Source organism: Xyrauchen texanus, chromosome 40, assembly GCF_025860055.1.
Source record: "Xyrauchen texanus isolate HMW12.3.18 chromosome 40, RBS_HiC_50CHRs, whole genome shotgun sequence".
Taxonomy (NCBI): Eukaryota; Metazoa; Chordata; class Actinopteri; order Cypriniformes; family Catostomidae; genus Xyrauchen; species Xyrauchen texanus.
In genome coordinates this window covers 2,286,355-2,313,644 of record NC_068315.1, presented here as the reverse complement: position 1 = coordinate 2,313,644, position 27,290 = coordinate 2,286,355, and the positions used below count along the sequence as shown (strand labels likewise).

Genomic DNA, 27,290 nt, shown 5'->3' with positions numbered 1-27,290 from the left:
AGCTGCTGTCATCATCCACCAAATTTAGCTAACCGCTATTGCTAAAGCTAGCTAGCTAGCTAGCTAACAGCATCATAGGCTATCGTATAAATGCAGTTAATGTATCATTCAAAGAAAAGTGATTACTTCAAACTACAGTCTCGCATAATCAGACCGATATCCACACTTTGTTTTAGCCCTGTTCCAGTACTGGAGAGTCAAATATAATATACAGTCTCAAAGTTTGTAGTAAAACAATCATAACTGTGTAATTTTAATTATGCTACCTCATCTGTCAGCATGATGCCGGTGAATCACATTCAGCCTATTTGTACGTTACGTCATTGTTTTGGATGCATAGGTCGCGTCCCTATGGAGTGTGTGCACGATTAACAGGTAGCTGCTGCAGTTCACTTAACGGCCACAGGTGTCACTAATAACAAGGGTTTCTGAATCGAACATACTGCACCTTTAACTAAATACGTTCCTGTTTATTTATATGTATATTGACTGATATTTAAAAATTCTGTAATTGCTAATATCTCCACTCATACCTGCAAAATGGAATATTTTACTTCAAAATTAGTCTATTTATTCACCTGACTGGCGTGTTTACACCTCTTCACATATTACAGCCTCAGGTGCACCTTTCACATAATATTTGTTCTGCTTTTCTTTTAACTGTATGTTTAATTCCACATTTCTACACCTGCCATGACTGCCTTTCAATGGAGGATGAATGATGTGTTTGGGTTGGTACTTAAAGAAACTTTGAACATGAAAATATTTTTTCAAAGATAGAGACATTAACATTTTCTTATATTCATTCATACGCAATTGTTTTCTCTTTGGAAAACTAAACAATACATGATACATGAAAAAAATCTCTCTATAGGAGCATTCAGTCTCTGCAACAAGATAATTTAAACGTGGAGTGTGTAATTTCTGGGCTATTAGTAAATATAGCTGCAAGCAGCGTTTAAGGTCCTATGAAGTATTAATGTAGGTGAAAATGGGGGTGCTACAAAGCCAATGGGGGTGTGCAAATCTTCAAGAGTTTTCACACATGTTAAGTACCCCAAAAGTGCCTAAAACTTTGAAAAGAATAATAATAATAATAATATTAATAATAAATATAGCTGCAAGCAGCGATGGTAGGCCCAAGCACTAGGCCCAAGACCCCGACCACCTTCACCACCTGGTGGCACTAGGAAAACAAAGAACGGTGGGTACATGCATTTGAGAGGGTAAATATAAGAGGACAATTTAAAAGTCACACAAAGTGTCACAGTTCCTGTTATCAGTTGGTTGCACTATGACTGTGACCTACAATATCCACATCAATGTGATTAGATGACATGACCAAACATACTGCTCAAGTTTGATCTAAATCTATAAATGCACACAAAAGATACGAGACATTTACTCTTTCCCTTTTTTCACTATAACTTTATTGCCTCGCCATGGCTACACCATTCGATATATCAAAAAATATGTTCACAATTTAGCATCTTCAATGTCTTGGCATAATGTTGTCTAAATGTGGTGATAGTCTCATGAATCCCCTAGGAGGAGTATTTAAAGGTTCAGTGACTGCAATATTCAAAAAATAAAAATGTCCGACTTCCTGTTGGGCAGACCTAATGACTATAATTATGAAAGTTGTCCAGCTTGACAAGAACTATATATGTACCCATTTTGGTGACTGTAGGTGAAAATGGGGGTGCTACAGAGGCAATTATATTGTGTTTTCACACTTGGTCCATTTCAGGGCTCTAAGCTCAGTTTGGGGGATTTTTGGCCTATATGTGAACACACCAAATGATCTCAGACCCCTTAAAAGCGATGATGTCTGAGTACGGTTCACTTGCAGCCTTTGGTTTGGTTCACTAATAACAAGCATTGTGAACAAAAAGCACTCCAGGTTCACTTGGCTCTGACAGGTTCCAGTACTCAGGAAATGACAATGCGAGCACCGGAGAGATGTGACGAGCCGATTGCATTGTTTCTATGGATATGACAGTGGGAGATGCATATTAAAACTATTAAAACTGTAACCCAAGGCTGTCAGTAAATTAAACAAATTGTGATAAATCTTATTGTTTGTCGTTAATAAGACTAATCTACAATGATTGAATGCTGAATTTTGCTTCTAAATCCATTATTTTTTATCAAAATACAATGCATTATATTCTGTTAAATTACTTTCCTTTGTAATAATATATAATTACATCATATTGATGCAAAAGATCAATAAATGAAGTTTTATTGAATATAGACACATTCTTATGCTGCATATTCATGTTGAGAGCATTAAACATGTTTATATTATCTTATAAGTTAATGCATAGAGCTATTTGTACTCTTAATATTAAATATAGCCCTAATAATTATAATACATACAATATATTTTGAAGTGGGCTCAGTCCCACAAATGACACAGAGTGTGAATGCAAAAAGGACTGAGTAACCGGTAAAGTGGACCAAAAAAGAGATCTGAGCCCACTTACAAGCTCTCAGACAGTGTGAATGCAAAGAGAACTGGGTCCTTTTTCACTAGGTCCACTTTTTGATCCATTAAAAGGGGTCTGAGTTTGGTTCTTTTAAAGAGGACTCAAGTGTGAAAATTGGCCGACAGGTGGACTTTCTGAGTGTGGCTATAGAGCAAATGCTTTGTTTTATATCACAATCTTCATCAATGTTCCCATACTTGGTATCAAATTAATTCTTAATAACTCAACTTTCATCTCCTGCAGTCTATTTTGCAATTAGAACATTACAGTCAAAACATAGGGAGGGGGTTGAAGGGATTAGTTGTTGTTTGTAACCATAGCACTGGAGAAAGTTGTGGGCTGAAACATCTGCCCATACTGGGGCACAAACACAACTGTTTATAAGATGCTATACGCACACTGAATGAAGAACAGACCAAGAAGTTCTTAAATCTTAAACTTGCATAGTAGAATAAGTGCAATGTGAATAGAATAATATTCTACTGGTGGTTGATATATAGGGATGTTTGTGCCCAACCTTTGTATTCCTTGGGATATCTCTTCTGTTCATTAAAAAATTATTAACTTCTGCATGTTTGATATTGCTAAATGTCTTTTTTAAATAGTTCTGGTAACTCATGAGTAATTGAAACATACAGTAAGTATGGAGGAATTACTGATGATCTGGACCATTATTTTAACCTAAGTGAGGGTCATGGTAGCGCATTATTAATGAATGAATATTAATTAATTAATGTTTCCTTCCTTGGGAGTTAAAGGTTATCTGGGCCATTATTCTAAAGTGAAGACACATTATAAATAAGTAATAGTAACTGAGGTGTTACTTGTCAGTTAGTAATGAATGCTCACGTTTTTGTTCCTACATTTTAGTCATTTAATCAAGCGGATAGTTAACAAACATTCACAGACATTCAAAACAAATAAAACATTCTGGCATTGAATTATGAATCATTTAAAAACATAAATGCATAGGCTACAAACCCTTAGCAGGATAATGCTTTTAACTGCTGGTGCATCTCTTAACATAAAGTAAAATAATAAAATGATGTGTCTAAAGGACATGTGTGTTGATCTCCACAAGACTTCAACAGAAAACAGAGAGAAAACCGGCGTGCATCATGAGGCCGGTTCCACATGTGTACTTCCGCCCTAGACAGCTCTGTAAATACAGTACAGTTTTTATCAAATTAATTTGACATGTTTCCTTGTTTACCAATGTTTGGTTTGAACACAACAGAATGTATGTTAAAGTTTACCACGTGCAGATCGACAAGAGGGCGGAGCTAAATCGCACTTGCTCTTCTTTCAGTTTCAGCGCGAGCATTGCATATGGCCAACCCTGATTGGATAAGAAGCTTGATGGACCAGACACTTGGATCCATTGTTACTCAAAAAATGCAATTCACATAAAATTAAACACTTCCTGTGAGATTAACCTACCTATGATAAAAAATTAATTTAAAAAAAAAAAAAAAAAGTATTTTTTGGTGTATATTCAAGTAGGTTTTCATTCACTAATAATGCATTACCATGACCCTCACTTTAGAATAATTAGTAATTCCTTCATGTTTATGTGGTAACACTTGACTCATTACTTATGGGTTACCAAAATTATTCTAAAAAGTCCTCCAGCAATATCGAACCCTGCCGAAGTTAATCATTTGTAATGCACAGAAGAGATATCTAAGGAATACACATGTTGGACACAAACATCTGTAAGCTGACTATGATACTGTATGTACATAAATTACTTCCAGCAAATAACACACATGGGGCGCACGTTTATCTAAAGGCACATTTCATGATCTTGTTCACAATAAATACATAATCATTCACATTTTAGACACATGTTAATCTTTTGATTAGTGATAAATTAGTAATTATTTTAAATTAGCCGTAGTTAGTTGATAGTTATCAATGAGGCAGATCAAATACAGTAATTATTGATTGCGTCATCAGTTCACTATTACTTACTGATTGGTTAATCATGGTTCTCAGCAGGAAACCGATGGAGTGCGTACTCCGGGTAGGGAAGGAGGTATTGCCCCAAGTGAAGGAGTTCAAGTACCTCGGGGTCTTGTTCACGAGTGAGGGGACAATGGAGCGGGAGGTTGGCTGGAGAATCGGAGAGCAGAATTGCACTCGCTCTATCGCACCATTGTCACAAAAAGAGAGCTGAGCCGGAAGGCAAAGCTCTCGATCTACCGGTCAATTTTTGTTCCTACCCTCACCTATGGTCATGAAGGCTGAGTCATGACCGAAAGTACTAGGTCGCGAGTACAAGCGGCCAAAATGGGCTTCCTCAGAAGGGTGGCGGGCTTCTCCCTTAGAGATAGGGTGAGGAGCTCATTCAGCCGTGAGGAGCTCGGAGTAGAGCGTCAAAAGGAGCCAGTTGAGGTGGTTTGGGCATCTGGTAAGTGCTGCCCCCGGGGCGCCTCCCTAGGGAGGTGTTTCAAGCACATCTGGGAGGAGGCCTCGGGGAAGACCCAGGACTAGGTGGAGAGATTACATCTCCACACTGGCCTGGGAATGCCTCGGGGTCCCCCAATCAGAGCTGGTTAATGTGGCTCGGGATAGGGAAGTTTGGGTAATACCCTCTTTTTTGCTCTACACACCTGATAGACGAGTCCTATTTGAGTGCAACAATTCTCTACCTCTCAGGGTCTTAAGTAGAAATGGTAAATGGTCTGCACTTATATAGCGCCTTTTTAAGCCTTAACGGCTGGGATTCATACCACCAACCTTGTGATTAGCGGCCAACCCGCTCAACCAACTGAGCCACAGCCGCCCCAAGTAGAAATGTATGAGGTTTTCATTCCATTCTTTGTTTGCAGAAAGAATTTGAATTTTGTTGTACGTTTTGCTTTCGGAGTGTAGGTACATGAGAAGCTCCTCTGGTCACAGGAATAATAGTTTTTACAGAGGTTTGCACCGTCAGTGATTGTGTCATGAAATATGCAATATATAATGCATAAATCATTGCTCTGATTGGAGACTCTACAGGTAAGTGTTAAATTTTCTCCCACCATTCCAGTTATGTTTTCACAGGTTATTGTACTGAGACCTGAAAAATAAGAGTTTATATTGATTTAATATGGCAACAATAGAAAAATAGTAATTTTACACATGTCAAGATGTGTCAGTAGATATAAAATACTGAGACTTTTGAGTTACATTTATTTACATTTATGCATTTGGCAGACGCTTTTATCCAAAGCGACTTACAGTGCACTTATTACAGGGACAATCCCCCCGGAGCAACCTGGAGTTAAGTGCCTTGCTCAAGGACACAATGGTGGTGGCTGTGGGGATCGAACCAGCAACCTTCCGATTACCAGTTATGAGCTTTAGCCCACTACACCAACACCACTCCATTCGAGTTAGTTGAGTTAATCGATGCAAGACATTGTATGAGTTTATTTGAATATAAATCGAAACAAAAGAGACTTTTAAATGTAATATATTAAGTGAATATCCAAATTAATTTGCATTATTAATCATCCTCATGAGTCAAATGAATTGAAAGGGAATTCTTCTCGTCACTACAAGGCCTTGCTTTCAATACTTGAAATAATGAATAACAAACATTACATAAACGTTACGTTTTAAAATACACATTGTGCAACTCAGTGATGATATACAATATATTTTCATAAACGGTCTTGTGCTTTAATATGAGGTCATTCTGCAGTCTCATGACAACTCGTAATAATTTGCATTAAATGGTGAACTCGTAAGATATTGTACGGCATACAATTATTCATATTGAACAATTATAATATGAAGGATCATTCATTATGATGGATTGTAGTTTTCCGTGCATTTTTATAGTTTTTTAATAGCTTAAAATATATATGCCTTATCATTGACATGTACAACATTTTAAAATTGCCAGATGCATCTATAAGACAGATCTATAAATAGATGCAGGAGAAATGTAATGTCCTGTAAGAGTGGAAACTGTGAGATGGTGTGGTTTTCCAGCAAGAGAACAGCTGAAGTATTATTTGGTCGTAACTACATCAGACGAGGATGTGGAGGTAGGGGTGATGACGTCTGCTTTTTTGCACCATTAGTAAACTCAATAAACACAGAAAAGGCTAGTTTTCACACAGGGATGTTGTCACAGTAAGGTCTTTACTCAAAACACAAATTACACAAATATGTGTTTTGTTAGCTCGTAAAATTAACTGTTGAGATATTTTAATAGCTGAATCCAGCCTGATCTCATGAAGATTACATTTACGTTTACATTTATTCATTTGGCAGACGATTTTATCCAAAGCGAAAACATAAACGGATCATCTTAAGGAGACATTTGCATGAAAAGTGCCATACTACAAAGATTTACTAGCATTAGAATAGTATTCAGAACAGATTTAAGTGCAACAAGATTTTTATTTATTTGTATTTTATTATTTTTTTAGTGACTGGTTAAGTGCTCATTGAAAATATGTGTTTTTAGCAGTTTTTGTGGACAGAAAGTGAGTCAGCTTCACGGATGGAGTCCGGGAAAGTGTCTCTTTGTGTTGGTACAACAAGGCGATGTTCCTTAGCCGATCTGCAGGCTTCTGGCGGGCGTGTAGCTCTGCAGAAATGATTTTAGGTATGCTGGAGCAGACCAAGTGACTGTTCTGTATGCCAGGATCAGAGCCTTCAACCGGCAGCCAGTGGAGAGAGACAAAGAGTGGTGTAACGTGTGCTCTCTTTGGTTCATTAAAGACCAGACGTTCTGCTGCATTCTGGATCATTTGCAGGGGTCTAATTGCACATGCAGGGAGTTCTGCAATGAGAGCGTTACAGGAGTCCAGTCTAGTTATGACAAGTGACTGAACAAGCAGTTGTGTGGCATGTTAAGAGAGGAAGGGTCTTTTCTTCCTGATATTGTAGAGTGTAAATCTACATGATCTTGCAGTCTTTGAGATGTGGTCTGTGAAATTTAGCTTGCTATCGGTGGTTACCCCTAGATTTCTGACTGTTTTGGAAGGCGATACTGTAGTTGAACCCTGCTGCACGGTCATGTTGTGTTCAACAGCAGGGTTGGCTGGAAAGACAAGGAGTTCTGTCTTGGCTGGGTTGAGTTGCAGATGGTGTTCCTTCATCCAGGCCGAGATGTCTGCCAGACAGGCAGCGATTCGAGCGGTCACTGTGGTGTCGTTGGGCTGGAAAGACAAGTAGAGTTGTGTGTCATCGTCATAGCAGTGGTAAGGAACCATGTGCCTGAATGATGGGTCCCAGTGATGTTGTGAATATAGAGAAGAGAAGTGGCCCAAGCACTGAACCCTGAGGTACCCCAGTAAGTAACTGATGTGGCTTGGATACCTCACCTCTCCAAGCTTCCTTGAAGGACCTATCTGAGAGATAGGAGGTCAACCAGTCAAGCACAGTTCCTCTGATGCCAAGAGTAGAGAGGGTGGAGAGTAGGATCTGATGGTTGACTGTATCAAAGGCTGCAGAAAGGTCCAGCAGAATCAGAACGGATGATTTGGATTCAGCTTTCGCCTGTCTCAGCGACTCTGTGACAGACAGCAGGGCAGTCTCGGTGGAATGTCCACTTTTGAAATTACCTGAGTGTTGGCAACATTTTTAGTGGGCGTAGTGAGCTAAAGCACATAACTGGTAATCAGAAGGTTGCTGGTTCGATCCCCACAGCCACCACCAGTGTGTCCTTGAGCAAGGCACTTGACTCCAGGTTGCTCAGGGGGGGATTGTCCCTGTAATAAGTGCACTGTAAGTCACTTTGGAGAAAAGCGTCTGCCAAATGCATAAATGTAAATGTAAATGTTTCCGAGTGAAATGTCCAGTGGGGGGCGCCAAAAGTGAGTGATCAAAGGTTTTCAGGTTCATGTTAGATGGAGGTTTTAACAAGTAAAAAGTACTTCCCTAACCTAAAACTTTAACCCAAACCTTACCATTACTCTCCAAAAAGCAAATGCTACATTAAAAGCACATTTATCTGATGCAACCACGTCATTTTGTGTCACTTCTATGACACTTTCGTCTCACGTGTTAGCTTGCATGTATGACTGGGCACGATCCGCAGACATCCGATTTCAAAGTCTAAGACTCTTTCAGGTAGGTGAGCTACTGCAGACGCTCCTCAGATTGGAATAAGTGTATAAATGTGTGTGAGAGTGTAATACATAAGTGTTAAAATGTATAGTTTTTCAAATGATATGTTATAAAAGTGTTTCTGTATCATCATATAGCAGTGAGTAATAGTGTGAAAATAAGTGTTTATAAATTCATTATCAGCTGTTGTAATTGTGATTTGGGTGAAAGTGAAAAAAAATAAACAGTTGTTGTGTCTATATTGTTCATTTCACCAGGAAACGGCGGCGAAATGTAGAAAGCGGCACGCAGTGGTGGACAGGCCATAGGGTGACCTGGGACATTTCCCAGTGGGCCGGCCGCAAAACGGGGCTTTAAAACTTTAAAAGTCTTATTGCTGTCTTTCCACAGATTATAAGTGTGTAAATCTAAAATCCATGAAATGATATTATTTTGTTATTTAGTAACTGAGCCAATGAAAATAACATGTGTATAATAAAAACAGATCAACGTTTAGGCCTACGTCATACCCCCAGGTGGATGATAAGTCAATATAAAGAAAATATTTTCATGTTGGGTGGTTAAAAATTAAAAAGGCACTTACTGTGTTTACTTTGTGTCTTCACCCTGATGAAGGTTCATTCCACAGTGATGCCTCTGCAGGTCACATGAGCAAATACATAAGCCAGACCACTAATACTTCACTTTCAGAAATAGAGATTTGGCTCTGCACATGTGTGGTTTCTCACAGGGTAAGAGAGAGGAAACAAGAACACACTACTACTACTCTCCCGAAGAGACTGGGGCTAGCTATTACTAAAGATGATGTCACAAAGGCTGTTCCTCAATGATCCAGTTAGGCCTACACAATTTACAGCTAGTACAAAACCTGTTTAAATAATTAATTAATTACTTGCATTTATATAGCACTTTTCTAGGCACTCAAAGCGCTTTACATAATATAGGGGAATCTCCTCAACCGCCACCAGTGTGCAGCATCCACCTGGATGATGATGCGTCAGCAGCCATAGTGCGCCAGAACACCCACCAGCTATTGGTGGAGAGAGTAGAGTTATGTAGCCAATTCAGGGATGGAGATTAATACAATGCCATGGTAGATAGGGGCCAATGGGGGGTATTTGGCCAGGACACCAGGGTTACACTCCTACTCTTTACAAGAAGTGTCCTGGGATTTTTAATGACCACAGAGAGTCAGGACCTCGGTTTAACATCTCATCCGAAGGACGGTGCCTTTTTTACAGTATAGTGTCCCCATCACTATACTGGGGCATTAGGACCCACACAGACCATAGGGTGAGCACCCCCTGCTGGCCTCCCTAATACCACTTCCAGCAGCAACCTTGGTTTTCCCCAGGAGGTCTCCCATCCAGGTACTGGCCAGGCTCAACCCTGCTTAGCTTTAGTGGGCAACCAGGAAAGAACTGCAGGGTGATATGGCTGCCAGATACTAGAATACTAGAAATAGAATACTTTGCTAAATTTCCAATATTTCTATCATATTTTAATCGTATTTCATCAGACTAGGGTCAGCCACAATGAAAAAACTGTTTAACTTTAAGGTTAAAATGTATTCTCAGGGTGCGTTCCTTCGGAAGTGATCTCAAGCCCTATTCCCTTTGACTTTACCTTCCACGGTGAGAGCTTTCGATGGCTGAAAGATGTGGGGGTCAAAAACAACCATCATTCTGAACTAATTTTTTAAGTAATTTTCATTGGAAATTTGGATTGAAGTAACCTTACAACATGGCTATCATAATTGTTGTCCCTTCCCTTTATGCCGTTTGGGACACGTGGTCAGTCTCAGAACCACATTAATGTGTTGTTTAGTGTTTACTCTGTTTGTTATGCTCCTACAATGCTGCATAAAAGTAGTCCGTACGACAAGGGGCGGAGCCCCTAACGATGACCCCCGAGACGGAGAGATGCGGCGACCTTGGTGTGCACACATGTTAAGTTACAGAGATGATTTCAACTCTAAAGAACTAAATTGTGCCAAAAAATGTCCAAAGAAATGACTAAAACAGCAATTGCGAGTGGGGTGGCCAATGGGGTGGCCAGGCTTCGGTCCATGGTGGCCACGGCGACCCCATTGGCAACCTCCACTGCATACGACACTGATGCAATATTCCAAATCTTCTAATGTCATACAATACTTATATGGGGAAAATACCAAAAATCTCATCGAACACCCTTGCTCTCCAATCTGTTAATACTTCTGCACGTTCATACGTGATGAGTTTGCGATACTGGCGAGAATGTCATTTAAAAGCAGCAGGTGTCAGACAAATCCAAACCATCATCAAAACATTAACTAGACAAAAAAAAAAAACATATACAGCCTGATCCAGGGCTGGACTGGGAAGGAAATCGCCCCGGGATTTTACATAGCAACTGGCCCAAAACTTGGGTCGAGCCAAGAGTTGTTGAGCGGGGGATTATCTGCATGTCACGGTGCCAGTTTATGGTCCGTTCTGCATAACGTGGCGGCTCATTTTAGCTTATCGCGGCCCATTCGGCCCACCGGACCCCTCGGTTCTCCCAATGACCAGTCCTCCCCTGATCAGCCCCAAAGTGTGTTGGCCCACCGGGAAAACGGTACGACAGATTACCAGTCCAAAATAATAGCTCAATTATTATACGTGGTTCATGACACATATCATGGAAGTTCTGAGGTGAAATGTCCATTGAGTGATGATGAAATGTTCTCTCAAACAGTCTCTATTGAGTTTAGACCTCCCAATCCGAAACCTTTAACATAAACCTAACCGATAGCAAATGTGAGATAATGGACTTGGAAATGTACTTTGAGCATCACCTTTCTTGTGCAATGAAATAATCTCCTCTATTATCTCTTGTGATAGCTTATATTTAATTGCATTTTTGCTTATGACACTAAACTTATATTTTAAAACTGAAATATGTGCCATTGAAGAATTTTGTTTAAAACAATTACTGTCATGTCCAGATGTGTTTTTGTTCATGTTTTGTTTTCATGTCATGTGATTTCATGTTTCCCTCCATGTTCATGTGTCTTGTTTTCATTGGTTTATTGTCTGAGCAGTTCTAGTTTGTCATTGGTTTTATTTTATTATCTTGTTATCTTGTTTGTAATTCTGTCTGTTTATTGGTATTCTTGTTATTGTTTTACCCAATGTGTGTGTTTAAGCCCTCATGTTAATGTACCTTGTTTGTTAGTCAAGTCATAGTCAAGGCATAGGGCTGGGGGGGTTTGGGTGTTGGTTCATGTCCAAAAGTTGTCTAGAGGGGTGTGGTGGTGATGTTCGCTGTTCATGCCCAAAAGTTGTTGAGCGGGCGGGTGGGGTTTTGTAAGGGTGTTTGCTGTTCATGCCCAAAATTGTTGGGGGTGGGGGGATGTTGTTGGGGGTGTTTGCTGTTCATGCCCAAAAGTTGTCCTGCGTGGTGGGGGGCTGTGGTTGGTGGGTGTTGTAAGGGTATTCATGGCCAAAAATTGTTGGGGGTGTTCGTTGTTCATGCCCAAAAATTGTTGAGTGGGGGGGTTATGTAAGGGTGTTTTCTGTTCATGCACAACAGTTGTAGATGGGGGGAGGGGGGGTGGGTGGTTGGGTGGGTGTTGTAAGGGTATTCATGGCCAAAAATTGTTGGGGGTGGGGGGTGTTGTTGGGACAGGTGTTGTTTGCTGTTCATACCCAAAAGTTGTCCTGCGTGGTGGGGGGCTGTGGTTGTGTGGGTGTTGTAAGGGTATTCATGGCCAAAAATTGTTGGGGGTGTTCGTTGTTCATGCCCAAAAATTGTTGAGTGGCGGGGTGGGGTTATGTAAGGGTGTTTTCTGTTCATGCACAACAGTTGTAGATGGGGGTGTTGTTGTTCGTTGTTCATGCCCAAAAGTTGTCGGGTGGAGGTCCTATTGGCCCGGTCTGGTTCTCTGCGGTGTCTTTTTTCTCACATTCTCAAATCAAATCAATATTTAATTCCCATTAATTGTCTTATTTGTTAAGTTGGCATGTGGCATGTGAGATAAGTCAGGGTTTTGATAGATTGCATCACACAGAAGTTCATTTGTTGTTTTGTCTTTGGGTTTGACAGGAAATATTTAACTGGTGAATTTAGTGAATGTTATGACCTGCTCACTTGTACTCACATGTTTACCCATTATGTACTCTATGGTGAACCTTTCACCTACAAATGTTTTTACAGTAGCTTTGGAGGTGGCATCTGATTGCTAAACTTCCTGCCCAAAATAACAAACCCAAGATGATGAACATCTGTAAGCCTACACTAAAATCATTCAAGCCTCGAATCAAATTCTGTCTCTTACTGTAAATCATCAAATGTCTCAAGATGTCCTGCTGAATGTGTCCGGATATGATGTTTTACACTAATCAATAATGCAAACCAATAAAACAGAAATGTGTCGCCTCACTGGTTTTACTGCTATAACATCAACATGTGATGATAAAGTTTAATGAAGAAAACAGGATTCAGAAATTGAACTTTAGAGAGTATCAAAAGTCTTTATTCGTTTCAATGCATTGTATAAATCAGTAATCAAAGAGTAAATTCACATTTGATTGAATTAATTAAATGAAACCAACATATCTTTAAGAAGTTAAAGCTGTTCCCACTATCCCACATCATTGATAAAGAAGTCTTTAAAATAAGCAGGACAGACCCAAACAAATGGACATTTGGGTTCTTAGTATCTAAATCATATTTTATATACAGGCTTAATATAAGCCATTATCAAAACACAGTATTATTTCACAGAAATCAATATAAAAGTATTATAATTCATTAATTTCTTGAACAATAGAGAAAAGCTTGTTATAATGCCCTCTTTCTTCACATGCATTTAATCTGAAGACTCAACAAAATGCACCATTTTCACAAAATTCACTTTAGGAGTGAAACAAAACTCTTTCTGCTTTCACATTATTGACATCAATGCAATGCCAGCTGTCATCATATTTTAAATTTTTTATTTTTTTTATGCATTTGGCAAAGTGACTTACAGTGCATTTATTACAGGGACAATCCCCCCCGGAACAACCTGGAGTTAAGTGCCTTACTCAAGGACACAATGGTGGTGGCTGTGGGGATCGAACCAGCGACATTCTGATTACCAGATTACCAGTTATGTGCTTTAGACGACTTCACCACCACCACTCGTCTTGTCTATGGGTTGGGAAGCACTCTGGAATCCAGACGAGTTGGGACAGTCGCATTTCGTCTTTTTGTAAATGACTGCTGTTATGAAGATCGTGATGATGAATATACTGCATACAAGTGCAGGGACGACATTGACCTTTCTTCGAACTTCTGGTTCCTCTACAAAAGAGAAAAATCTATTCAGTCACTATTTAAAACGGCATGATTCATCATATGATTCTCATCAGAGTGAATTCAGTGTAATCTACAGCAGTATTTCCCAAACTGGGGTATGTGAGGTGACAATGGGGGTACGCGAATGACATTCTGAGATTTACAGTTCTTTCAATTTCATCAGGCTAAAATACATTCAAACCCAATTCATGTATTTCTCACTGGCAAAAATTATTTTGTGTGTCCTCTAGTGTAGAAACACCATAATGGTTGTGTTGTAAAGGTCAGAGAACCGAGCGGGCCGGTGGGTCGGCCGCGAAATGTGCCGAATGGGCCACGCTAAGCTAACATGACCCGCCGCGTTATGCAGAACGGACCACAAAACGGTGCCGCTATATGCAGAAAAGGTTTGGGCCTATTGCTATGTAATATCCCGGGCCAATCTCACTTCCAGTTGTGTTAAACGGACATATTTCCAAATGACCGCATGTGAATTTGATCTATGCGTTAGAGAGGGGGTACACGAAAGGATGTTGAATGTTTGAAGGGGTACGCCTCTGTAAACAGTTTGGGAACCACTGATATACTGCATAGAAAAGCAACACAAATACTCGATTTCAGGACAGTTTAAAAACGCTGCAATTATCAGATATAATACATCGGTTTCATTCTTACATTTTCTGTCATTTAAAGTTAGGAATATCCTGACAAGTAGTTGAAGAGCTGTTTTTTAGGTTTCAGATGATCTGTCACAGTAAAATGTGATTATTATTATGATTAAGTGAAACATACCTTTAGTGGTGGGGTCTTGTTTATTAGCATCAATTTTAGGTTTTGGAACAGTTTCAGGTTCTGGAAAACAGATTTTAAAATCCTGGTTAATTGAATCCAAATAGGTTTATTAAGTACAATTGCAGACATTTATTGCATGATAACATTAACAAGAGTTGTACTGTACCTGTTATATTCACAGTGAAGAGTGTTCTTTTCATACCACATGTTGCTTGTATAAAGAATTTGAATTGTGTTGTCATGGTTTCTTTCGGATTGTAAACACATGTGTAGCTGTTTTCACGCTCACATGAATTGACAGGAAACTCCTTTATACAGATCTTCTTATCATCTTTTTTAAACATATACATTGTAATGCAGCAATCCTTGGGCAGCAAAGAGACGTTGCAGGAAAGAGTTACACTTTCCCTCACAGTTCCCGTCACATTTTGGCAAGTTACCTTCAGGGAATCTGAAAAGAACAATTTGTATCAATTTAATATCGTAAATGAAGAAAAATACACAAGAAATTCAACAAATGCAACATATCCAGATGTATTTTACTAGTTTCCATGTCAACATAATTAAATCTTTCGTTATTAGAGAACTGATTCAAAAAAACATTTTTGCAGATTCAATTTTCAAATTGAATTGATTTCTGGTCACATGTTTTATTACACTATATATGAAAGGCTGTGTTTGTTTTATATACATTTTTCTGGAGTTCAACTTGCTTTAGGATTGTTTGCCACTTATTCTGTAAAATTAGCATATGAATCTACATTAAGCCAAGTGGAGAAACTTCATGTAATTTAACTCTAGTCATAAATTGGACGTGGCCCCTTTAAGAAACTCTCTTGGGTAGAGATGTGAGAACATACGCTGTGCAAGAGAGCTCCCAGTTATATATATATATATATATATATATATGGCCCCATCAACAGCTGTTCTTTTATCCTTGTTTAACAGCCATCAGAATAAAATCCCAAAAGAAATGTTTGTATCCTATGGTGACTATTTTGAACCCACCAGCTACATATATCATTCCCAATTCAATAAATAGAAACAAGGGAAGTGTAACATTCCCGAGAAAAGAGAACAGAAGAGAACAATTTTGTCTTCCAGATAAGAGGGTGACAGACGCGTTATTTGGTCATTAGGTCCAGTGTAGAAGGATGTTTACGGGTGATGTTTGTTTTATTCAATATTAAACGTTTCTGCACAGAACAGCTTTAGCCTTCTGAGCGTTTACAGTTTATCATCTGCATTAGATATAGTATATTTCAAATGAATTATTTTTACTAATACTTCTTTACAATGTGTGGCATTACTGTCGTTACATTACTGGGTTTAAGTTGAATTAATGTGTCATTTATTGAGAGATTATTGAATGGGAAGTTTTCGAGGGAGGTTCACAGCTGCACGTGATGAGACGCTCCCACTTGAGTGATGGTGAGACTGTCAGCATCAAACCCTTCAAACACTTTCTTCGCTCCACACAGTGATTAAAGAATAGTTTGGTCATGCAATGCCTTCGTTTAGCTGATATTTCAAGATTAAAGTCACAGCTCCAACTTCAGGCAGCATGTCGAGGTACATTATGGTGATGGTCATTTTCAGGGTGATTCTGTAACTGGATCAGTTTTTAAGTGTACAATTTTTAATTAGTGCCACAGATGAAATGTACTTTTATTCTGCATTTATGTGCTTTTTGGAGCATCAACATTTTGGCCTACAGAGATATAGAAATAATCTTCTAATTTGTAGGAAGTCATACTCATCTGGGATGGCATGAGGGTGAGTAAATGATGAGAGCATTTTCATTTTTGGGTGAAATATATATTTAAAGTGATAGCTCAGAATTTAATATTCTGTCATTATTTCTCTACCCTCATGTTGTTCCAAACCAGTGTGATCAAGGTTTGTAATATGTGGAACACAAAATATGTTGGACACAATGTTAGGGACAGACCGTCTCAGTCACCATTCACTTTCAATATATATATATATATATATACATGCACTCAAAGTAAATAGTGACTCAAACATTCTGTTTAATATCTCCTTATTGTGTTGCATGGAAGAAAGACAGTCATGCAGGTTTGGAACAGCATGAGGGTGAGTAAATGATGAGAGAATTTTCATTTTTGGGTGAACTATATATTTAAAGTGATAGCTCAGCCAGAATTCAATATTCTGTCATTATTTCTCTACCCTCATGTTGTTCCAAACCAGTGTGAGGCTTTGTAATATGTGGAAAACAGAATGTTAGGGACTGACAGTCTCAGTCACCATTCACTTTCAATATATATATATATATATAAAAACATTCACTCAAAGTAAATAGTGACTCAAACATTCTGTTTAATATCTCCTTATTGTGTTGCATGGAAGAAAGACAGTCATGCGGGTTTGGAACAGCATGAGGGTCAGTAAATGATGAGAGAATTTTCATTTTTGGGTGAACTCTATATTTAAAGTGATAGCTCAGAATTTAATATTCTGTCATTATTTCTCTACCCTCATGTTGTTCCAAACCAGTGTGATCAGGGTTTGTATTATGTGGAAAACAAAATATGTTAGACACAATGTTAGGGACTGACAGTCTCAGTCACCATTCACTTTCAATATATATATATATATAAACATTCACTCAACGTAAATAGTGACTCAAACATTCTGTCTAATATCTCCTTATTGTGTTGCACGGAAGAAAGACAGTCATGCGGGTTTGGAACAGCATGATGGTGAATGATGAGAGAATTTCCTTTAATATTAATAATAATAATAATAATAATTCTATAGTACATGTTCAATGTGTATTATGTGGTGGAATATAGGGGAGTAAACGTCTATTATGTAATTTATTAATTAATTGGATACTTTTTTACTCTTCCTCGAGTAATTATTTACGTTAGTACTTTTACTTGAGTACAGTTTTTGGCTACTCTCCCCTCCTCTGCTTAATGAACATGATGAATTTTCCTCACTTCAAACAGTAAGAATGCATCTTAAGTTTCATTTACAGGAAACAACTCTCACTCAGTGTCAAAAGCATTTGCTTTGAAGAAACTTGATATATTGTTTATCTTAAAAGCATGTTTTGCATGTCCAAAAATTAGTCTTGGATTTAGTCCTGCCACTTAAACATCCAGTTATTCAAGAACAACATATTCTCTTACCATCAGTACTGACTCCACAGACAGACATGATGATGATCAAAGCCACAACAAATATCTGCACGACACCTACGGCCGTCATGGTTTTACTTCTGCAATAAAACAATTAAAAACATCTACTTAAAGTGAAACTTAAAGAATAAGGAAGAACTTAAGAGCACAACAAGTACTGGAGGACTTTGATTTTCCGAGAGCTCAGCAGAAATGCCAGAATTTAGGAATCAGGAAAAGTTTGCAAACTTTCAAAGCTTAAAGATGCTACAGGATATAATGCATCATGCATGATTAGCATTCGAGTGAATACAGAATCCACTAACTATACAGTAAGAAAGCTGTTGCATAAATATCATTTTATGTCATGATTGAACTTTGAAGCGGATAAGCACTTTAGTTAAGTCATCTTTAAACAGCACGTTGAGTTTAAACATGTGATTTCATTGCTGTATCTTAACAATGCTTATTTGTGTTTATACTGACAGTGAATTATGCTGCAAGGATTTATAACATTATAATAAAACACTGAGATCACATGAATACACTCTTACAAAATGATCTCTTTTCAAAGGTACTTTAGAACTATGAATGAATAAATAAATGCATATTTAAGATTGTCCTGTAATTGATTATGATCGGTGAGAATGACTGCGTACTTACTGTGTATGCGAGTGTCTTCCCAGGGTTTGTAGTCCACACTGACTTTCCTCCTGGTGACACAGTCATATAAACGCTCTAAAACTTTCACTTTCAAAATGACTCCATGCCCTGCCTGTTCAAACATGCAATAGCTTGGATTCGTGCCAAGTCTACATTCTAACACTGACAGTGGTTGTCTATTGATTTATCGCATCCTTATTCGTATGCAAGAAACTCGTATGTGAAAGTTCATCAGTGCAATTGATTTGAGGCTGTGTCTGGTCTCATTGGCAAAAGTTGCCATAACTGGTAACTTTATAACATTTGAGTAGGTGGTGCTGGTAATATCACCATATTTATGTTGTATTCTCAGAGCAATGCGGCATATGCAGAAGCATATATAATATTCTGCTTCCTAGCCTGCATCTTCAGTAATGTATGTCAGGGTAACGTGTCGAATGACAGAAAAACATCTGGCTAAAGATGTCCTGAGACAATTTTGTTAGACAAATCTGAAGGAGGAGCAATTAAGACCTTAACAAACTGAAAATGAAAATTCACTCATCATTTACTCACCCTCATGCCATACCAGACGTGTGACTTTCTTTGTTCAGCAGAACACAAATGAAGATTTTTAGAAGAATATCTCAGCTCTGTAGGTCCATACAATGCAAGTGAATGGTGACCAGAACTTTGAAGCTCCAAAAAGCACATAAAGGCAGCATAAAAGTCATCCAGAAGACACCAGTGTTTTAATCCATGTCTTCAGAAGTGATATGAATATTTATTTGCTTTATTTCTTTCTATAAATCTCCACCTTTGACCAGCACTGACCAGTAGATGGCGATATGCACAAAGAAAGTAACTGTAATGGTGGAGATTTATGGTAAAACGGGACTTAATTATTGATCTTTTTCTCACCCACACTCATCAAATCGCTTCTGAAAACATGGATTTAACCACTGGAGTCGTATGGATTACTTTATGCTCATTTATGGGATTTTTGAAGATTCAAAGTTCTGGTCACCATTCACTTGCATTGTATGGACCTACAGAGATGAGATATTCTTCTAAAAATCTTCATTTGTGTTCTGCAGAAGAAAGAAAGTCACACATCTGGTATGGCATGAGGGTGATTAAATGATGAGAGAATCTTCATTTTTGGGTGAACTGCCCCTTTAAGTAACATTAACTTTAACCTACTTTACTGGTTACACTGCTATAAGTTACTTGTGATGATAAAGTTTGACAACAGAACATTTTTAGAGAGTCTTTATTAATCATATTGCTGTTTATAATCGTTAAACATAAAACAAAACCACACCTTTCATAAATGTATTACTGTTTATTGCACCAAAACAACAAACAAACAAACAAACAAACAAACAAACAAATGTCACAAGCATCACCAAACAGAAGTGTAGAATCTAACAAATTCCAGAAAACTCTCCTCGTCTCCCATTGGTTGAATAAAGAGATAGTCCCGCCCCAACACTCACACCATTGGTTAAGACAATGTTGCAGTGTCAATCTCAAACAAACAGAGGAATGTTTTGATAGTGTCACAGTATTACATTACAAATGGCTTATTTGTGAATCTTGGTAAAACAGCTTTTACTTATTTTGCACTTTGGTCGTGGGATTCCCTCCAGAACACATTACACCTTAATCCCTTTGCTACCTTGGGGTGAATACAAATCTTTGACAAAAACAAAGTCATACGACTGAAGAGTGCAAATGCGATGCATAAACTGGATTATGTAATTGTATTCCTTCGATATCATTAATGGTTCTTATTTTTGTCTTCTGTCTGTTTTTGTTGTGCTGATCTTATAAAGTTTTTGCCGTGATTTCTTGGCCAGTTCTCCATTGAAAACGAGATTTCTTGGTTAAATAATGGTTAATAATAATAATTAGGGCTGTAAATCGATTAACATTTTTAATCGAATTAATTACACGGTGTCCCGATTAATTAATCGCGATTAATCGCATATACAAATATTAGAAACGTATTTAGAAACAAGCCAGGGGTACTGTAACGGTTACCCTGTCTTGTTTCACTGTTCCCTCTTGTTTGCCATTCTTTGTCATTTGTTGCATTCTTTAGTTTTCACTTTTGTCCCTAATGTAACGCCATAGTCTCTTTCTTAGCGTCCGTGTTTTCCGTCATTGCTTTCACCTGTCCCTCATCACCTTGTTACCTTGTTTGAGTTCTGTTTGTTCATTGGTCCCCTGTTCCCGTGTTCATGTATTTATATCCTGGGTTTTTGGTTCAGTCCTTGTCTTTCGTTGATTGTATGTGACGTTGTTGTTCCTGTTGATGTTCGCTCCCATGCCTGTGTTCCCGAGTGTCCTGTTCCCGTGTTTTCATGTTTTGGTTTCATTTTGCCCATCGTGGTAGTTTTGTTTGTTCTTGCCTGTTCGTTCCATGTTAAATAAACCCCGCACTTGGATCCTCATTCCTTTGTCTGAGTCCGTCCTCATTCGTGACAGGTGCATAGTACACAATATTACAGATATATTTTACAATAATGCCAAGACATTATATTCATTACATAGTGTAATGCTTTCCAATGCTTTGGTGTTGTTGGAGGTACAAAGAGTATTTAAATAATATTTTAAGTCTTTACGAAAAAGTGCAAATCGGGGCTTTATAGACATAAATTTACACTTATGTATAAAAAAATCTCGGCAAGAAAAATAAACAGATTAATTAGAAAATGTTAACTTAAGTTATCAAAACTGTGAAAACCAAATAAAACTTCTTTATAATGCAAAGAAAAACTAGTTAAAATAGAGGTACGTTTAAATAAACAACATTTTCTCCAAAATACTACAGCGTGGACACATTCCCAGAAAAGGTGATCTCTTATGGCAAGCCGTTTTAACTTTTATTCATTTCCAGGATATGAATTCTTGATATCAACAATTACATTTTTACTACTTAAAATGCTCATTCTAGATATCAAGAATTGTATTTCAACTAGTAAAAACTATAATTCTTGATGTCTGTAATTGTATTTTCACTAGTGAAATGTCACCATAGGCTGCCATTCAAAATCAATTGTTGATATCAAGAATTGATTTCTTACTTGTTGAAATTCCAATTTCACATATCAGAAATACAATTCGTACTAGTAAAAACCTAAAGGCCGTGGCATTTAAACGATGCCCAATTGGCACTAAGGGGCCTAAAGTGTGCCAAGAAAACATCCCGACACCATTACACCACCACCACCAGCCTGCACAGTGGTAACAAGGCATGATGGATCCATGTTCTCATTCTGTTTACGCCAAATTCTGACTCTACCATCTGAATGTCTCAACAGAAATCGAGACTCATCAGACCAGGCAACATTTTTCCAGTCTTCAACTGTCCAATTTTGATGAGCTCTTGCAAATTGTAGCCTCTTTTTCCTATTTGTAGTGGAGATTAGTGGTACCCGGTGGGGTCTTCTGCTGTTGTAGCCCATCCGCCTCAAGGTTGTGTGTGTTGTGGCTTCACAAATGCTTTGCTGCATACCTCGGTTGTAACGAGTGGTTATTTCAGGCAAAGTTGCTCTTCTATCAGCTTGAATCAGTCGGCCCATTCTCCTCTGACCTCTAGCATCAACAAGGCATTTTTGCCCACAGGACTGCCGCATACTGGATGTTTTTCCTTTTCACACCATTCTTTGTAAACCCTAGAAATGGTTGTGCGTGAAAATCCCAGTAACTGAGCAGATTGTGAAATACTCAGACCGGCCCGTCTGGCACCAACAACCATGCCACGCTCAAAATTGCTTAAATCACCTTTCTTTCCCATTCTGACATTCAGTTTGGAGTTCAGGAGATTGTCTTGACCAGGACCACACCCCTAAATGCATTGAAGCAACTGCCATGTGATTGGTTGATTAGATAATTGCATTAATGAGAAATTGAACAGGTGTTCCTAATAATCCTTTAGGTGTGTATATATATATATATATAAACAATTATATTTTACGTTTTTTTTTCTTTCTTTTTTTCTGTAGCATATTTACAGTCTTTTACATTTTAAGACAGACTTGTTTACAGTGTAGTGGTGTAACCCCGGTGTTTTCTATTAATCCCCCTCCATGTATTGTCTCTGTCACTCTACCCATGTATTCTATTCATCTCTCTCTCTCTCTCTCTCTCTCTCTCTCTCTCTCTCTCTCTCTCTATGCTGCACACTGGCATTGGTTGAGGAAAGTCCCGTTCACTATGCAAAATAAGATCTGTATGTAGGTGTAAAGTTCCTTGGGAATTAGTTTACAGTGACATAATTAAAAATGTATCTGATGATGCAATATAGTGTCTGCACATTTTAAAATCCCTACACAACATTGTTGTACTCAAAACGGAATTCAAAAGGGGAACACTGAATGATTTACTTCAGAGAAGAAGAAAAACAAAAGGACATTTTTATAGAAGTTTTGTTTGACAAATGCATCATGTAGATATGGTCATTCATTTAAAAGAATATCTTCTCTTACCAAAGTTATCATCTTCGCAGACAGCCGTGAATGTCCAAACCAATATAAGCAGGAGCACAACCCTTACAGATCACATGGTTTTCTTTCTGCAGTACAAATGACAAATATTTAGACCTGAAGTTAAAACTAAACTAGTATCCAAGGCATTAATGCTTACGACCAATATAACTGGAGGTTATAAACTACCACAGACAGAAAATGTGTTCTACATTATTAAGGAATTTGCTTAAAGCCTGAAAAGTACTTCATTGCTTCAACATCAAATTAAACTATAAATAGCACTAAAGGCTATAAATGTGGTTAAATTACTCTTACTTAGTTGTGCATATGTTGCAATAAAACTTAAATTAAATGTAACAGAATAAAAAGAAAAATGCATGTATGCAAGATTTTCCTGTAAATTGTTATAGATTAGTAAATTAAGGATATTATATTCATGTTTAAATATCAAAGTAAGAGAGTAAGTTTGCACTTACTATGTTCACCGGCACAAGTTATGACACAAACAAATGAAAAGACTACCTACAATTTCATTTTCATAACTCAACCTGATGCTTTGGACTCGTGTTTCTTTAAGGATTATTCTGGGATCAATACAAGTTCAATCGGCAGCATTTGGGGATACTGTTGAATATCACAAAAATGTATTTAGACTTTAAACAAAAGCTAAAATCGAATTTACAGTGAGGCACATGTGGCCAATTTTTGGAGGGTTTAAAGGCAGAAATATGAAGCTTATAATTTTAGAAAAGAACTTGCATTAATTCTATTAAAACATAATGTTTATATCATTATTTTTTACAGTCGTTATAGGGTTTTAGGGTTTGTTGACATAACTTCACACAGAAAACTTTAGTAAGTGATTTTATCACACTAAAAATAAGTTTGCACACACATTCTTTATATCTTATGGCTATACTTGTGAAAAAGCGAGTATTTTAACGTTCAAAAATGGCCCTCATTCACATCCATCGCACCAATTAAAATTCTGAAGTTATTCCTGTGTTCTCCTCTCTAACACTACAAGAACCAACGTTACAGAAGAACTGACCACTAAAGAATACTGATTCGCTTACCTGTTCTTCCAAGCGTCCTCCTCTACTCCAGCGATCCCACACTCCTACAAAGCCAGACCTTGACAAACACATCACAGAGTATGGAGCTTACGGGTGCATTCATGGAACAATTCAGGCAGGATCTTTACCTCCTGGAATATTCAACCAAGTTCATTCAACTCACTGCTACAAACTCTATATCAGACATATACCTCAAAACCATTATTTAAGGGGAATAAACATTCACAAACCTACAGTGCTTCTGGAGGCGGATAATCTCACATTGTGGGTTATGGCAGGAACTCTGTGCCGGCCCATCTCCACGCCTTCCACGGCCCCTGTTCTCCACGCCTTCCACGGCCCCTGTTCTCCACGCCTTCCACGGCCCCTGTTCTCCAGGCCTTCCACGGCCCCTGTTCTCCACGCCTTCCACGGCCCCTGTTCCACGTCTGCCACGGCCCCTGTTCTCCACGGCCCCTGTTCTCCATGCCTTCCACGGCCCCTGTTCTCCAGGCCTTCCACGGCCCCTGTTCTCCACGTCTGCCACGGCCCCTGTTCTTCACGCCTTCCACGGCCCCTGTTCTCCAGGCCTTCCACGGCCCGTCTCCACGCCTTCCACGGCCCCTGTTCTCCAGGCCTTCCACGGCCCCTGTTCTCCAGGCCTTCCACGGCCCCTGTCTCCACGCCTTCCACGGCCCCTGTTCTCCACGTCTGCCATGGCCCCTGTTCTCCACGCCTCCCACGGCCCCTGTTCTCCACGCCTTCCACGGCCCCAGTTCTCCACGCCTTCCACGGCCCCTGTTCTCCACGCCTTCCACGGCCCCTGTTCTCCACGCCTTCCACGGCCCCTGTTCTCCACGCCTTCCACGGCCCCTGTTCTCCACGTCTTCCACAGCCCCTGTTCTCCATGCCTTCCACGGCCCCTGTTCTCCAGGCCTTCCACGGCCCCTGTCTCCAGGCCTGCCATGGCTCCTATATCCAAGGTAACACCTCTCCAACCGCTGGTGGTCAATTACCCGCTGCAGTCAGCGGTAGCAACCATGGAGGTTGCAATTCCCCTGTACGCTGTGAATTATGGCGGGAACCCCGGGCCACAATCTGTGCCCAATCCTGCCACGGTTAATGAGCCAGTGCCCATGCCTGCCACGGTTTATGAGCCAACGCCACTGCCTGTAGGCTCAACCATCCCAGAGCCACTGCCTGGAAAACTCTACGTAGAGTCAACCCACGGAAGGCTGCTGGACCAGACAACATTCCTGGCAGAGTGCTCAGAGCATGTGCAGACCAGCTGGCAGATGTTCTTACCGACATCTTCAACATCTCTCTGAGCAGCGCCGTCATTCCAATGTGCTTCAAGGCCACCACCATCGTCCCCATGCCAAAGAAGTCTTCAGTGTCCTGCCTCAATGACTAACGTCCCGTTGCACTCACACCCATCATCATGAAGTGCTTCGAGAGGCTCGTCATGAGGCACATTATGACCCAGCTTCCCCCCCTCACTAGATCCATGGCAGTTCTCGTATCGTCCCCACCATTCAACAGATGATGCCATCGCCACCACCCTCCATCTGGCCCTCACCCACCTAGATAAAAAGGGCTCATACGTTCAAATGCTGTTCATAGACTTCAGCTCAGCATTCAACACAATCATTCCTCAGCACCGGATTGGAAAGCTGAACCTACTGGGCCTGGGCACCTCCCTCTGCAACTGGATCTGGGACTGGGAGACCTCAGTCAGTCCGGATCGGGAACAGCATCTCCACCACCACCACACTGAACACTGGGCCCCCCCCCAGACCTGTGTGCTCAGTCCACTGCTGTTCACTCTGATGACTCATGACTGCGCAGCAATGCACAGCTCGAACCACATCGTCACTACATTCTATAGAGCAGGGGTGGGGAACCCTGCTCCTGGAGGGCCACTGTCCTGCACAGTTTTGCTCCAATCAAACACACTTGCCCTTAAATTTTTTAAGTAACCGAGACCATGATTAGTTTCCTCAGGTTTGTCTGATTAGGGTTGGAGCTAAATTCTGCAGGACAGTGGCCCTCCAGGAGCAGGGTTCCCCACCCTTGCTATAGAGGGACTATTGAGAGCATCCTGAGCAGCTGCATCACTGCCTGGTTTAGGACTTGCACTGTTTTGGACCGCAAAGCCCTGCAGAGGATAGTGAGGACAGCTGAGAAGATCATCAGGGTCTCTCTTCCCTCTATCAAAGAAATGTACACAAAAGGCATGTATCCGCAAAGCAACCAGCATTGTGGACGACCCCACACACCCCTCACACAAACTCTTCACCCTCCTGCCGTCTGGCAAGAGGTACCGAAGCATTTGGGCCCTCACGGCCAGATTGTGTAACAGGTTCTTCCCCCAAGCAATCAGACTCCTCAATACTCAGAGACTGGACTGACACACACAAACACCTGTACACCATCCAACTTTTGCACATGTCCAGAATTGCACTTTAATTCATTGTCACTTATACCTGGCTGCTACCTCAATAGCTGACATGTGCATAGAACACTATTTCATAGTATGTTATGTTTACATTTGGCATTTTAAGAAAGTGTCATCTTTTTACACTACTCAGATTACAAATATGTACTGGTTGGCGCTGCACTGTCTCTTACTGTACCTATTGTCCAGTTCCTTTTAGTAATTTATTGTATTGTCCCATACTTTTTTGCACACGTTTGCACGTGCACTTTAGGCAAACATTTTATTTTGTCTGTGTAGTCTCATGTGATTCTGTGTTTGTCCTATGTTGTTTTTATGTAGCACCATGGTCCTGGAGGAACTTTGTCTCATTTAACTGTGAACTGTACTAACTGTATATGGTTGAACGACAATAAAAAAACACTCGACTTGACTGTAGACTCGACCGTCCCAGAGACACTGCCTTTAGGCTCGACCGTCCCAAGCCACTGCCTGTAGGCTCGACCGTCCCAAGCCACTGCCTGTAGGCTCGACCGTCCCAAGCCACTGCCTGTAGGCTGCACCATCCCAAGCCACTGCCTGTAGGCTCGACCGTCCAAAGCCACTGCCTGTAGGCTCGACCGTCCCAGAGCCACTGCCTGTAGGCTCGACCGTCCCAGAGCCACTGCCTGTAGGCTCGACTATCCCCGTAACCATACTCCCTGCTGGCCGGAAGAGGAGAAGAAGGAAAAGGACACCTTCTCTCCAGTCGCTGCCAGTGCTCATAACCACAGAGGTCGTTGCCCGGTCTCTGCACATGTTGACGACCACGGGAGTCAGTTCCTAGTCATCCATGTCTCTTAGCCCTGAGCCCT

General features: G+C 39.9%; 2 protein-coding genes across 3 annotated transcripts; one reads left to right on the top strand and one right to left on the bottom strand.

Moving 5' to 3' along the window:
- Positions 1 to 13,046: 13,046 nt before the first annotated feature.
- Positions 13,047 to 24,335, bottom strand: LOC127633734 (uncharacterized). 2 transcript variants are annotated; one of them, XM_052113015.1, is made up of 8 exons: positions 24,251 to 24,335; positions 24,021 to 24,078; positions 22,945 to 23,030; positions 18,470 to 18,519; positions 17,819 to 17,907; positions 14,824 to 15,108; positions 14,658 to 14,717; positions 13,047 to 13,871 (listed from the first exon to the last, which is right to left on the bottom strand). In XM_052113015.1, the coding sequence occupies exons 3-8, from the start codon at positions 22,954 to 22,956 to the stop codon at positions 13,687 to 13,689; spliced, it is 681 nt and encodes a 226-aa protein (XP_051968975.1). In that variant the 5' UTR covers positions 22,957 to 23,030; positions 24,021 to 24,078; positions 24,251 to 24,335; the 3' UTR covers positions 13,047 to 13,686. The 2 variants fall into 2 exon arrangements, with proteins under 2 accessions (XP_051968975.1, XP_051968974.1); XM_052113014.1 differs by lacking the exon at positions 24,251 to 24,335 and having other exon boundaries at positions 24,021 to 24,231.
- Positions 24,292 to 25,743, top strand: LOC127633728 (putative proline-rich protein 21). The gene is made up of 2 exons (XM_052113007.1): positions 24,292 to 24,699; positions 24,776 to 25,743. Exons 1-2 carry the CDS (start codon positions 24,292 to 24,294, stop codon positions 25,325 to 25,327), a joined length of 960 nt encoding a protein of 319 aa, XP_051968967.1. The 3' UTR covers positions 25,328 to 25,743.
- The last annotated feature ends 1,547 nt before the right edge of the window (positions 25,744 to 27,290 follow it).

What these genes read in the sequence shown, in the direction of transcription:
- LOC127633734 (XM_052113015.1), bottom strand. An exon ending in GGAAGACACTCGCATACACA is followed by an intron (nt 17,908 to 18,469) that starts GTAAGTACGCAG and finishes GTTTTATTGCAG; the next exon opens with AAGTAAAACCATGACGGCCG. An exon ending in CTTCACTGTGAATATAACAG is followed by an intron (nt 14,718 to 14,823) that starts GTACAGTACAAC and finishes TCTGTTTTCCAG; the next exon opens with AACCTGAAACTGTTCCAAAA.
- LOC127633728 (XM_052113007.1), top strand. Translation starts at nt 24,292, where the DNA reads ATGGCAGGAACTCTGTGCCGGCCCATCTCCACGCCTTCCACGGCCCCT. An exon ending in CCACGCCTTCCACGGCCCCT is followed by an intron (nt 24,700 to 24,775) that starts GTTCTCCACGTC and finishes CCACGGCCCCAG; the next exon opens with TTCTCCACGCCTTCCACGGC.